Source organism: Pogoniulus pusillus, chromosome 34 (assembly GCF_015220805.1).
Source record: "Pogoniulus pusillus isolate bPogPus1 chromosome 34, bPogPus1.pri, whole genome shotgun sequence".
NCBI lineage: Eukaryota > Metazoa > Chordata > Aves > Piciformes > Lybiidae > Pogoniulus > Pogoniulus pusillus.
In genome coordinates, this window is record NC_087297.1 from 10,423,370 (window position 1) to 10,435,786 (window position 12,417).

At 45.3% G+C, this 12,417-nt stretch overlaps 1 protein-coding gene across 1 annotated transcript in view; it reads left to right on the top strand.

Annotated features, from left to right (window-relative positions):
* Positions 1–12,417, top strand: part of RP1 (RP1 axonemal microtubule associated) — a 141,814-nt gene that overhangs the window by 100,850 nt on the left and 28,547 nt on the right. The window contains exons 33-34 of the mRNA XM_064170616.1: positions 4,602–4,728; positions 7,831–7,979. Of these exons, the coding sequence (XP_064026686.1) occupies positions 4,602–4,728; positions 7,831–7,979 (276 nt within the window). The remainder of the gene's footprint in view (positions 1–4,601; positions 4,729–7,830; positions 7,980–12,417) is intronic.

The window sequence follows — 12,417 nt, forward strand, 5'->3', positions numbered from 1 at the left end:
CTGCTCAGAGTACTTACTTAGGATAGCTATGCATAGCAAACAGCCTGTAAATGGAGGTGGGTTTCTGGAGGGTATGCATACAGATGTGCCATCATCTATGGCAGATCCAGCAGTGTCTTTTCAGCACTGGGAATGCAGTACTCCACCTGGAGTGCTCCACCTGGAGTACTGCATCCAGTTCTGGAGCCCACATTACAAGAAGGATGTGGAGATGCTGGAGTGTGTCCAGAGAAGGGCCAGGAGGATGCTCAGAGGGCTGCAGCAGCTCTGCTGTGAGCACAGACTGAAAGAGTTGGGGCTGTGCAGGCTGGAGCAGAGGAGGCTCCCAGGTGACCTTCTTGTGGCCTGTCAGTATCTGAACTGGGGCTACAAAAAAGCTGGAGAGAGACTTTTTAAGCGCTCAGGGAGTGTCAGGACTGGGGGGAATGGAGCAAAGCTGGAGGTGGGGAGATTCAGCCTGAATGTGAGGAGGAAGCTGTTGAGCATGAGAGTGGTGAGAGGCTGGAATGGGTTGCCCAGGGAGGTGGTTGAGGCCCCATGGCTGGAGATGTTTAAGGCCAGGCTGGCTGAGGCTGTGGGCAGCCTGCTCTAGGGTAGGGTGTCCCTGGGCATGGCAGGGGGGCTGGAACTAGATGGTCCTTGTGGTCCCTTCCAACCCTGACTGAGTCTATGTGTCTATGAGTCCCTGCACCCACTGGCATACATTGCAGAATTTACATCGCTCCACCCTGGCTGTTATGTGTTGTACAACAAGGCAAATAATTAAGCCAGACACTAGGGATGCCTTTTGAGGAAAATATCTGCCTTTTAAGTTGGCATTTGAAAAAAAGAAGTGAATAGCAAAAGTGACAATCTTTCTTCTGATGTCCAAGATGCTGAAGCTAAAATCTGACACCACAGTGAAAATGCTGTGGCACCTCACGATACAAAAAATATCTTCATCCTCTTATGCTGGCAGCATAAAAATAAGTCTAAGGGAAAGAATCTTTTTTTTTTTCTTCCCCAATTTGACACACTTTTGTCCATTGATATTGGCATTCTGCTCTCAGTAAAACCTGGTGGAACAAAAAAAAAACACCAAACTGTCTCATCCAAGGCATGATGTGGCCAAGGGAGCCAGTGGCATCCTGGCCTGGATCAGGAGCAATGTAGCCAGCAGGACAAGGGAACGTTAGGCCACACGTTGAGTGCTGTGTCCAGTTCTGGGCTCCTCAGTTCAAGAGAGATGTTGCAGTACTGGAAGGTGTCCACAGGAGGGCGACAAAGCTGGGGAGGGGCCTGGAGCAGAGCCCTGTGAGGAGAGGCTGAGGGAGCTGGGGGTGTGCAGCCTGCAGCAGAGGAGGCTCAGGGCAGAGCTCATTGCTGTCTGCAGCTGCCTGCAGGGAGGCTGTAGGCAGGTGGGGTTGGTCCCTTCTGCCAGGCAAGCAGCAACAGAACAAGGGGACACAGCCTCAAGTTGTGCCAGGGCAGGCTCAGGCTGGATGTTAGGAGGAAGTTGTTGGCAGAGAGAGTGATTGGCATTGGAATGGGCTGCCCAGGGAGGTGGTGGAGTCGCCGTGCCTGGAGGTGTTCAAGCAAAGCCTGGATGGGGCATTCAGTGCCATGGTCTGGTTGACTGGCTAGGGCTGGGTGCTAGGTTGGACTGGATGATCTTGGAGGTCTCTTCCAACCTGGTTGATTCTGTGATTCTGTGATGATCTTAGTGAGCTGAACCCCCTGACATTTAAATGGCAGGTAGGTTGCTAACTATTTTGTCTGGCTACAAAGGCAAATTTATCTAAGAAAACTACTGATAATATTAAGACTGCTTCTTGAACGTTGTAGGAGAGAGTGGATCACAGTGAAAAAAATCAGAATGGAAACTTGGCAGGTGAAAGCAGTGCCAGCTATTCATCTGTCTCACTTCATTAACTCAGAAGAAGGACTCAAATCTGAGTTAGGAAAAAAAATCTTTTATATAAGTGTGAAAAAGATGCAGGTTTACTTTAGATAAGGTTAGAAAGGTAACTAAAATATTAACTTCCCTGCTTTGGGGTATACTGGGGCTTAAGTAAGACTTTTCCTCTTATTCTGTGGATCCCATAGCAGGAGTGACTGAATCCTTGTTTGAAATAACTAGGTTGGTGTAAGAGGTTTGAGTAATGCCTGTTATTAAAGGCAGGCTAGCAGCCTATTTACACTGCTGGTTAGAACCAGGAGGTAATTTCTTTGCTATTTTATTTTGGTTTTACAAGATTGCACCTCACAGAGAGTCTGAGATTTCCCCCTTCCATCAGAAGCAAAAGCAGGTGCAGTTGGTTGAATTTCATATTTAGATTCAGGATTCATTTTTATAACCATAACTGCAAAATAATTCTCGTGATGGCTTGGGGGAAATGGAAATAATTGTAAAATAATGCCCAGAACAACATTAATTAAGATATGCTTTATTTCTGAGGTACATAATAGGCAGCATCTTTATTCCTGCTCCTTTCACTTCTTGAAGAAATAAAGCACAGCAAATGAAATCTGATTTTCCAGAAGCTGTTCAGGAATGCAGATGTTAGCATGAAAAGGCAGAGCTCATTGCTGTCTGCAACTACCTGAAGGGAGGATGTAGCCAGGTGGGGTTGGTCTCTTCTGCCAGGCAACCAGCAACAGAAGAAGGGGACACAGTCTCAAGCTGTGCCAGGGCAGGTCTAGGCTGGATGTTAGGAGGAAGTTGTTGGCAGAGAGAGTGATTGGCATTGGAATGGGCTGCCCAGGGAGGTGGTGGAGTCACCATCCCTGGAGGTGTTCAAGCAAAGCCTGGATGAGGCATTTAGTGCCATGGTCTGGTTGACTGGCTAGGGCTGGGTGCTAGGTTGGACTGGCTGATCTTGGAGGTCTCTTTTAACCTGCTTGATTCTATGAAAAGGAAATTGTATTAATGTTACACCTCACACTGCACTTCAGCAAATCTTTTCAAGGTGTCTATCAGAAGGAAAAATCATAGGAGCCTTTTGAAGACAAAATAATGCTGCCATCTCCTAGTGACAACTGCTAACTGAAGATGGTTGAGCTTACAGGTTAAGGGTTTGGTCATGTCAGTGAGTTAGGGAGTCATGAAGAAACATATGAGTGAATTCTTTGTGCCCTCTTCCAGGCAGAGGTACTTCCTGCAATATATTTTCATGTGTGTTTTGTTGTCTACTTTTAAATAGTTTGGAAAATGGTACTTTATGTCTTAGTGTAGCTGCTAGCACCTGCAGCCTAAGGCACCTCAATATAAACATGTAATTGCCTTACAGCAAGCCTAAGCTGTTGGGCTCAGGATCAGCCTTTCATTCCATCGCACGCAAAACTCCATTGAGAGTTAAAATATTTAGCAACACCCTCAAAATATTCACACCACACATATGTACAGATATAGATACATGCCATAAAGTCTTAATTTCTGCTCTTCAGTTTTCCCAGAAACACTTCATTTTCTTTCTCTTGTTACTTAGAACGAGAAAACATTCTGCACTGAAAAATGTTGTGGCATATTGACATTTCTCACAAGCTGAAATGGGCATATCAACACTTCTCTTTCTTCCATATGCTGGAGAAATAGGTGGCATAAAGGGTTAGTTTTAGTTTAAACCATTCTCCCTACTGCAGTCTCTGCAGCATTGACATTAGCAATATTTTTAACTGGGGGAGCTATTTACTCCTCCTCCTTTAAAAGGCTGCCTTCAGTAACATAGAGAAAAAGATGTACTTCCTCTTCTTCTTTAATATTGAGATGAAGTGGCAAAGCTGTTTGATAGTATGCTTTTAACAAGGCCAGGTGCAGGGTTCTACACTTTGGCCACAACCTCAAGCAGCACTACAGGCTGGGGACAGAGTGGCTGAGAGCAGCCAGGCAGAGAGGGACCTGGGACTGCTGGTAGAGAGTAGCTGAAGATGAGGCAGGAGTGTGCCCAGGTGGGCAGCAGAGCCAATGGCATCCTGGGCTGGCTCAGGAGCAGTGTGGGCAGCAGGACAAGGGAGGTCATTCTGCCCCTGGACTCAGCACTGCTCAGGCCACTCCTTGAGTTCTGTGTCCAGCTCTGGGCTCCTCAATTCAAGAGAGATGTTGCAGTACTGGAAGGTGTCCAGAGAAGGGCAATGAAGCTGGTGAGGGGCCTGGAGCACAGCCCTGTGAGGAGAGGCTGAGGGAGCTGGGGGGGTGCAGCCTGCAGCAGAGGAGGCTCAGGGCAGAGCTCATTGCTGCCTGCAGCTGCCTGAAGGGAGGCTGTAGCCAGGTGGGGTTGGGCTCTTCTGCCAGGCAAGCAGCATCAGAAGAAGGGGACACAGTCTGAAGCTGTGCCAGAGGAGGTCTAGACTGGATGTTAGGAAAAAGTTCCTGGCAGAGAGAGTGATTGGCATTGGAATGTGCTGCCCAGGGAGGTGGTGGAGTCGCTGTCCCTGGAGGTGTTGAAGCCAAGCCTGGCTGGGGCACTTAGTGCCATGGTCTGGTTGATTGGCCAGGGCTGGGTGCTAGGTTGGACTGGATGAGCTTGGAGGTCTCTTCCAGCCTGCTTAATTCTATGATTTTGTTAAGATTTCCATTAGGATGCAACAGATGCTGAAGGTATTTCTTTTTACTCTTTGCTTAGGTAAAGCTTCAACACAGAGAGAGTAAAAACGTCCTAGAATTCCCCTTTTGGCACAAGTTTGCAGATGAAGAAGGAGGAAGAGTGGCTGAGCTTCCAGTTCTCACAGCTGGCTCTCCTTTTCCAGCAGGTTTGGCACATATCAGAAACATTGCAAATGATCTGGTCAGTGATGGTGACTGATTTTCAATCCAAAGAGTCTATTGTATGTGGTTGTTTGAGCTAGATTTCGAGCTCAGACAGAAAAAAAATAGGAACAGGGAAACTTAGACATTGATTGTAAAGTGGAAGGTGCTGGAGACTGAGAGAAGAGGTGAACATGCCAGGCACAGGCCATGAAATGGCAACAACAGATAAGGCAACATAATTTCATTGGAGCATGAACAACTTTCTGTCTGGAAGCACAGCTTCCTTAGATCTGTCCTTTGTATCTCATATCTGCTCCTTTTGCTGCACTCTCTGCTCTCTATGTGAGTGACTGCTACCCAGTGGCTACTGGTGTTCCCCAAGGGTCAGTGCTGGGCCCAGTCCTGTTCAACATTTTTATTGATGATCTGGACCAGAGGATTGAGTCCAGCATCAGTAAGTTTGCAGATGACACCAAGCTAGGAGCAGGTGTGGAGCTGTTGGAGGGTAGCAGAGCCCTGCAGAGAGTCCTTGACAGGCTGCATGGGTGGGCAGAGGCCAATGGGTTGAGACTGAAAAAGGCCAAGTGCAGGGTGCTAGACTTTGGCCACAACAACCCCAAGGGAGTACTACAGGCTGGGGACAGTGTGGCTGAGAGCAGCCAGGCAGAGAGGGACCTGGGGGTGCTGGTAGAAAGTAGCTGAACATGAGCCATCAGTATGGCCAGGTGGCCAAGAGAGCCAATGGCATCCTGGGCTGGCTCAGGAGCAGTGTGGGCAGCAGGACAAGGGAGGTTTTTCTGCCCCTGTGCTCAGCACTGCTCAGGCCACTCCTTGAGTTCTGTGTCCAGTTCTGGGCTCCTCAGTTCAAGAGAGATGTTGCAGTACTGGAAGGTGTCCACAGGAGGGCGACAAAGCTGCTGAGGGGCCTGGAGCACAGCCCTGTGAGGAGAGGCTGAGGGAGCTGGGGGTGTGCAGCCTGCAGTAGAGGAGGCTCAGGGCAGAGCTCATTGCTGTCTGCAACTGCCTGCAGGGAGGCTGTAGCCAGGTGGGGTTGGGCTCTGCTGCCAGGCAACCAGCAACAGAAGAAGGGGACACAGCCTCAAGCTGTGCCAGAGGAGGTCTACGCTGGATGTTAGGAGGAAGTTGTTGGCAGAGAGAGTGATTGGCATTGGAATGGGCTGCCCAGGGAGGTGGTGGAGTCATTGTGCCTGGAGGTGTTGAAGCCAAGCCTGGCTGAGGCACTTAGTGCCATGGTCTGGTTGATTGTCTAGGGCTGGGTGCTAGGTTGGACTGGATGTGCTTGGAGGTCCCTTCCAACTTGCCTGATTCTACGATCTCCCCCTGCTACTTGTTTAGGCTGCTGCTTTGCTGCTTCACTCCATCCTCACCCTCTCTAAGGTTGCTGTATTCAGGTTGCCCAGATGCCTGTTGAGCCTCATCTTGAATATCTTGATTTAGTAGATCCTTCTTATTCATTTTAGTGATGCATGAGTGGGTCCAAGCCACTCTGGTGTTAAAAAAGAGGAAATCTCTCAGACCTTGTAACTGAGCATTGTCTATTCAAGTCTGATTGGTATCACTTTGTGACACATGAAAAAGCAAGTTCACAGCACTGAACATATCAAACAAATTTTGAACTGTGCTCAGAGTTCAGCTTTTTCTCATTAATATGATTTGGCTCTCTCCCAGAGGAAACACAGGAAATCCAGAGGAAGTAACTCTCCTACTGTAATTTCAGATAAGAAGGAGATCCACAGCCCTTCACTGCAGAAGCTCATCTGTTTGTGTTCATAGAATGTCAGCCATTCTTCTTCTGTGACCTAGCAGTTGTGTGTCACCAAACTATGCCTTGATCACCTCAAAACTGGATTTGTTTTAGTGTGCTGCACGTTGCCATGTAGGTTTTATAACCAAAGTTAGTGAAGAATGGAAAAGCTCTAGTCCCTAAAGGAATATCCTGTATTCCTCCAAGTGTTCCCAGGAATTCAGGGTTTAGAGCAGCAGCCCAAGGAGCCTGTGTATTCTTTGCCTTTACCGTTGTGCTTTCAAAGCTGACATCAAAAAAAGCCCTTGGGCAGAAGCCCCTTGAATACACCCTTGAGGAGAGTACTCCTGGTGTATTCCCTGGAAGACTCTTTGTTTTTTGTCTGGAAGAGCACAGAAATTGAAACCTTTGAAATGCTGCAGCCCCCTCTTTCCAAGGAGCATTCAATATGAGGACAGATGCTGTTTTTTTGACCTCTCTCCATATTTTTTCTTGATTTTTCCCTAATTTTTTTCTCTTTTTTCAATTGAATGTTTTGGAAACACCAAACTCCACCAGTACAGGCTGGGAGGTGATCTGCTGGAAAGCAATCCTGTGGAGAGGGACCTGGGAGTCCTGGTGGATAACAAGCATGGCACAGCAATGTGTCCTTGTGGCCAAGAAGGCCAATGGGATCCTGGGGTGTATTAGGAAGAGTGTGTCCAGCAGATCAAAGGAGGTTCTTCTCCCCCTCTACTCTGCCCTGCTGAGACCTCATCTTGAATACTGTGTTCAGTTTAGGGCTCTCAAGTTGTGGTGGGAGAAGTCTAGGCTGGATGTTAAGAGGAAGTTGTTGGCTGCCCAGGGAGGTGGTGGTTTCCATCCCTGGAAGTGTTGAAGCAAAGCCTGGGTGAGGCACTTAGTGCCATGGTCTGGTTGATTGGATAGAGCTGGTTGATAGGTTGGACTGGATGATCTTGGAGGTCTTTTCCAACCTGTTTGATTCTGTGAACCCATCCTTTGGATCTATGATTCCATAAACACATGCAGCTGTGTGGTAGAGTTATTATGTCCATGTTTTTTTATAACAATTTCTTGTGTTCCTTTTTATTTAATTTTATTTTCTGCTTGTGTTTCAGACTCTCTCACCACATATTTAGCTTATTATTCCTTATAATAGTGGTTGTTAAATTTTAATGGCAATGCTTCTGTGTGCTTTTCTAAGCATTTTAATATAATTTGGCCTTTTGATTACTATGAGCAGGACCAAGAATGAAAATACAACAGTAGTAATTTATTAAATAACATATTTTTTAACAGATTAAGCCTGAGTAAACCTTTGATCTCTTTTTCCCAACAGTGAAAAGCTATGTTCTCTATATCACTACGGGAGCAACCCCTGGGTCAGGAACAGATGCTGATGTGTATGTCAAGCTGCAAGGTCTTTTTGGAGATACTGGCAGAAGAAAGTTAATTAGAAAAGGAGGTGACAATTTTACTAAAGGAAAGGTATGCTTAATATTCTTGCATTATATTTTGCTCTTTCAAAATCCAGTCCAAATCACTTGAGCTAAATGGGAGTAGGATAGTTGTTTAGCATGGAGAAGAGGAGGCTCAAGGCAGAGCTTATTGCTGCCTACAACTGCCTGAAGGGAGGCTGTAGCCAGGTGGGGTTGGTCCCTTCTTCCACGCAACCATGACCAGAACAAGGGACACAGTCTGAAGTTGTGCCTGGGGAGGTCTAGTCTGGATGTTAGGAGGAAGTTGTTGGCAGAGAGAGTGATTGGCATTGGAATGGGCTGCCCAAGCAGGTGATGGAATCGCCATCCCTGGAGGTGTTCAAGCAAAGCCTGGATGAGGCACTTAGTGCCATGGTCTGGTTGATTGTCTAGGGCTGGGTGCTAGGTTGGACTGGCTGAGCTTGGAGGTCTCTTCCAACCCAGTTGATTCTATGATTCTATAGCATGTAGAAAGTCCAGCTTGCAATGCCCTGTGACTCCAAGTGCTTGTTTCTGTCAATATCTCTATCTTCTGTGGGAAATATTGATGCTTATAGTGGGTACTAACAATACTGACAAGTAAAACATTGACTGTATCAAGTGCTTTTAAGAGAAATATTGCTAATATTGAAGGTTTTCAGTGACATGTGAGTGGTTTTCCTGTGTATTTGCATTACAATAGAGCTATAAAGAGAGTCAATTTCCTTTATCGCTTCTTTTCTTCCCATCCAGTTCTTCAGGCTAAAGCTCCTTTCTCTGGTTTTTGCCTTTCTCCTGCAAGTCTACTCCTCAGACTGGCTTCTGGTCCCTCTCCATGCAGACACTACCTTCCATAGGTATTTTCTGTTGTCTTCCAAGAGGGTCATTCATTCCCTGTGCTGAAGTGAGTCTTGCAGCTCATAGTCCACTTGAAGGAACATATGAAAAAGATAGGGACCATCTTTATAGCAGGGCCTGTTGTGGCAGGATAAGGAGTGATGGTTTTAAACTGAAAGAGAAGCTATTTAAACTAGATCTAAGGAAGATTTTAATTCTGTTTTCTGTTGAGGGTGGTGGAACACTGGCCTAGGTTGCTCTGAGAGGTAGGAGATGTCCCATGCCTGGAAAGGCTCCAGGTCCAGTTCTTTGGGGCTCTGATCAGCCTGCTCTAATTGAAGATCTCCCTGCTGACAGCAGGAGGGCTGGGTGAGGTGGTATTTGAAGGTTGCTTCCAATTCAAACCCTTCTCTGATTATATTGTTAGATTTTAGCTACCTGAACTATTTAACCATAAGAAAAGTGATAGAGATTAAATGTTTATTTCTAAAGGATTAAGTTCTTGTGGATGGGAGTACTCATTTCTGATAAAGCCACATTTGTCTTTCCTAGTGCTGCAATTCAGATTATGGTTCATTGATAAGATGTTTTAGTTGGATTTTAGAGTTGCAGTCCTTTTGTCCTCACAAAATAAAGCTAGCTGCATGCAGACTTTCCTGCATTTCCACTTAAATGGCAATTCCACAAGTAAGCAATCTGATTTCTGGATTGGCAGCTCATAATGAAGAAGGACCAGGGATACACATCCAAAAGTGTTGCCTAAGAGAATGGAAATTAACTACAATGACTTTCATAACCTGAAGGCTGTTTTTATAGTATCTGCATCTACTTCAGTGTGGCACAGAATTTTCCTGTTTCTATTACAGGGTAAGAAGGAGAGCTGGCAAGTACCCATCTCTTCATTACTTATGTGACATTTTACAGGAGCAGTGTGTGAATGTAACACAGTACCCTTGTATTTCTAAAAGCAGATAGCAGCATGGGAATATTTTATGGTCCTAGAAAGAAATTGCTTGTAGATAAGTAATGGAGAAACACAGAAAAGTCTCCATTCACTCTTTGTTCAGTGAAAATAAAGGTGCCTGGTTAATTGACAAAGTGTAAATTGATTCTGCAAGCAAGGCTCCTGCCTTTGGAGCAACATTTTGTTCATGACATGTTTTGGAAATCTCCCAATGTTTGCTTCCCTTTGTAAGAAGTCTCCAAAAAGACTCTCAAGCGTAGAAGGTCTCTTTCCGTACCAGCTCAACCGCACACTGTGCCGAGCACCCCTGCAGCTAGGGAGTCTGGACTGGGTGGTTCAAGGGAATCTGGAGTATCACAGACAGAATTGGCATTCTGAATCTTAAGAGTTGTTCTGACATTTTAAAATGTGCTTTTCCTTGCAATAATTTTCCCCATGACTATGTGGCAGCAGCTAGTGAACTGGAACTGCCTTCCTCTTGGAAATCACATCAAAATATGGTGTTAGTCTCGCTGAAAGTGAATGTCAGGGCTGCTACACACAACAGCTTAGCAATGCAGAAATACATGGAATTGTTTAACTATTCAGGGGGGTGCTTTGCAGGGCATTGGAGCTGTGCTTCTCTCGTTTAACAGGTCTTTTACCTACATGACCTGAATTGCATGGTAATAAAAAGACTGAATGGCTTTTTGTAGCTGAAAAGTTGGTTTGCGTCTTTCCAAAGCCCTTACACCTGTGAAACCATCAGAGAGCTTGTAAATATTGTTAATTCACCATTGAGCTCTCTGTAGCTCACCCCCTGTCTGAGAGAGCAGCACTGTCAGCAAGAGAGCTGAGCTTCTGGTGATCTACTCAAAGTGGGGTGAGGATTAGTGCTGCAAGCACCATTTTCTTTCAAATTGCGATGACATTGATGCCTTGCTTGATGTTCTCTTGGAGACTGCAAGGTTAGACAAGGCAATCTCAGCACACTTCTTCATGCAGCTCAGCTTTCCTGAAATCCTAATAGTATTTATTCATACTTCATGACTCAGTTTCAATCTGATAAATCTTACCCACTACAAACAGTTTCTTTGAACTGAGTACACTCAGCGCAGACATTCATTTTGTGCCATCCTCACAGTATCTCCATATTGCTTCTGGCACCCAGCATTTTTCTGCAAATGAAGTTCTTTGTGCTTCTTTATATGGTCTTTGATAGACTTGCTGTATGCTCTGTCATATGGCTGTGACTTACCCAGATTTCCTCTTTGAAAATGTGGCTTTTTTTTCAGATCAGTTCCATCAAAGCCAATAAATTACACTGAATATGTTCAGGCTGATATTTAAGTGTTTTAATCTCAGTGTGATGAAAGTGACCAGTATATTAAGTACTCTAAGTCACTGAAGCAGTAACATCTCTGTGAATTTTTTACTTCATTCTATTAGTTGTTGAAAAAGATATATCCTTTATCCTGCCCTATATTTAGACATCAACTGCTCAGGTTGGTACCATGGTAACTGCAGCACATACAGAAATTGTCAGTAAGAGGTGACTGTTGGTGCTCAGTTTCAGAACTCACAGATTAAGCATTGGCAATTAAAACAAATTACTTCTGGAATGAATCCACACGTGCCACAATACACCAAGAAGGGCCAGAATGTGAGACCAGAAGGAAGAGAACATCCATTTGTAGCATCCATGTTCCATCCCATCTAGAATGCTGCTCTTTTGAAACTGCAGATAAACCTTCTCATGCAGGAAAGATCTCTGACAAAATGTTTAAGTTAATGCAAGATGCCATTGATCCAAATGCATTCATCACAGTGGTAGGCTGTTGGACATGTCACTGTGAAACAATGAAATGGTCTGGTCACCAAGCAGAAGGGTTACTCAGATGGAAGCTAGGGAAAGATAGAATGCCATCATAGTGAAGGAGAGGCTTGTGGAAGTTGTCAGAAACTGTGAGAGGAAATGCAGAAAGAACATAACTATAGCTTTCTATAACACAAGGAGACTGGCAAAGTTCTCAGCCATGTGCAGTGATACCTCCAGGGTGGTATTTCCCAGTCAGTGGTTACCATCAGTTGGTGAGAGATTTCCAGGAGGCAGAGCAAGAACCTACCATCGCGATCACCAACTGGCCTACGTAAGCCTGGCCAATGGATTCCAGCTGTAGGAATAAGTAGTGTTGGTTTCCTGACATCTTCTTGCAGGGCAAGGAAAAGTGTGACATTTCACTGCCAAAAATTAAAGATTGGTCAAAATGAATTAAGGCCAAAATGCATTACGCAGGGAGCAGCCTGTATAGAGCTAAACCCCTACATTTCTAAAGCTGAAACACATCTCATCTAGCTTTGGGTGCTTGCAACGTACACATTTGTTCTGACATGATCTTTTGAGCTTCTGCAGCAGGGAGGGAGTGGAGTAGCTGCTTCCAGGAGATGGTTAATTGAATAGTATTTGGATATTTAGCTTAAAACAAAACGAATTATCCTCAGAGAGAGCCTGTTGCTTTCCCAAGCTTTTACAGAGGAATTTTCTGACTGCAGACTTATTTTAGATAGGTAAAATTGAATGAGTGAATTTTATGCCATACTTTTTCTCTCTTCCTTCCTCTCTTCCCTCTCTCCCTCCCTCCTTGGTCAGAGCTGCTGATTGTTATCACACAGTCCTGTTCTTTCTTAC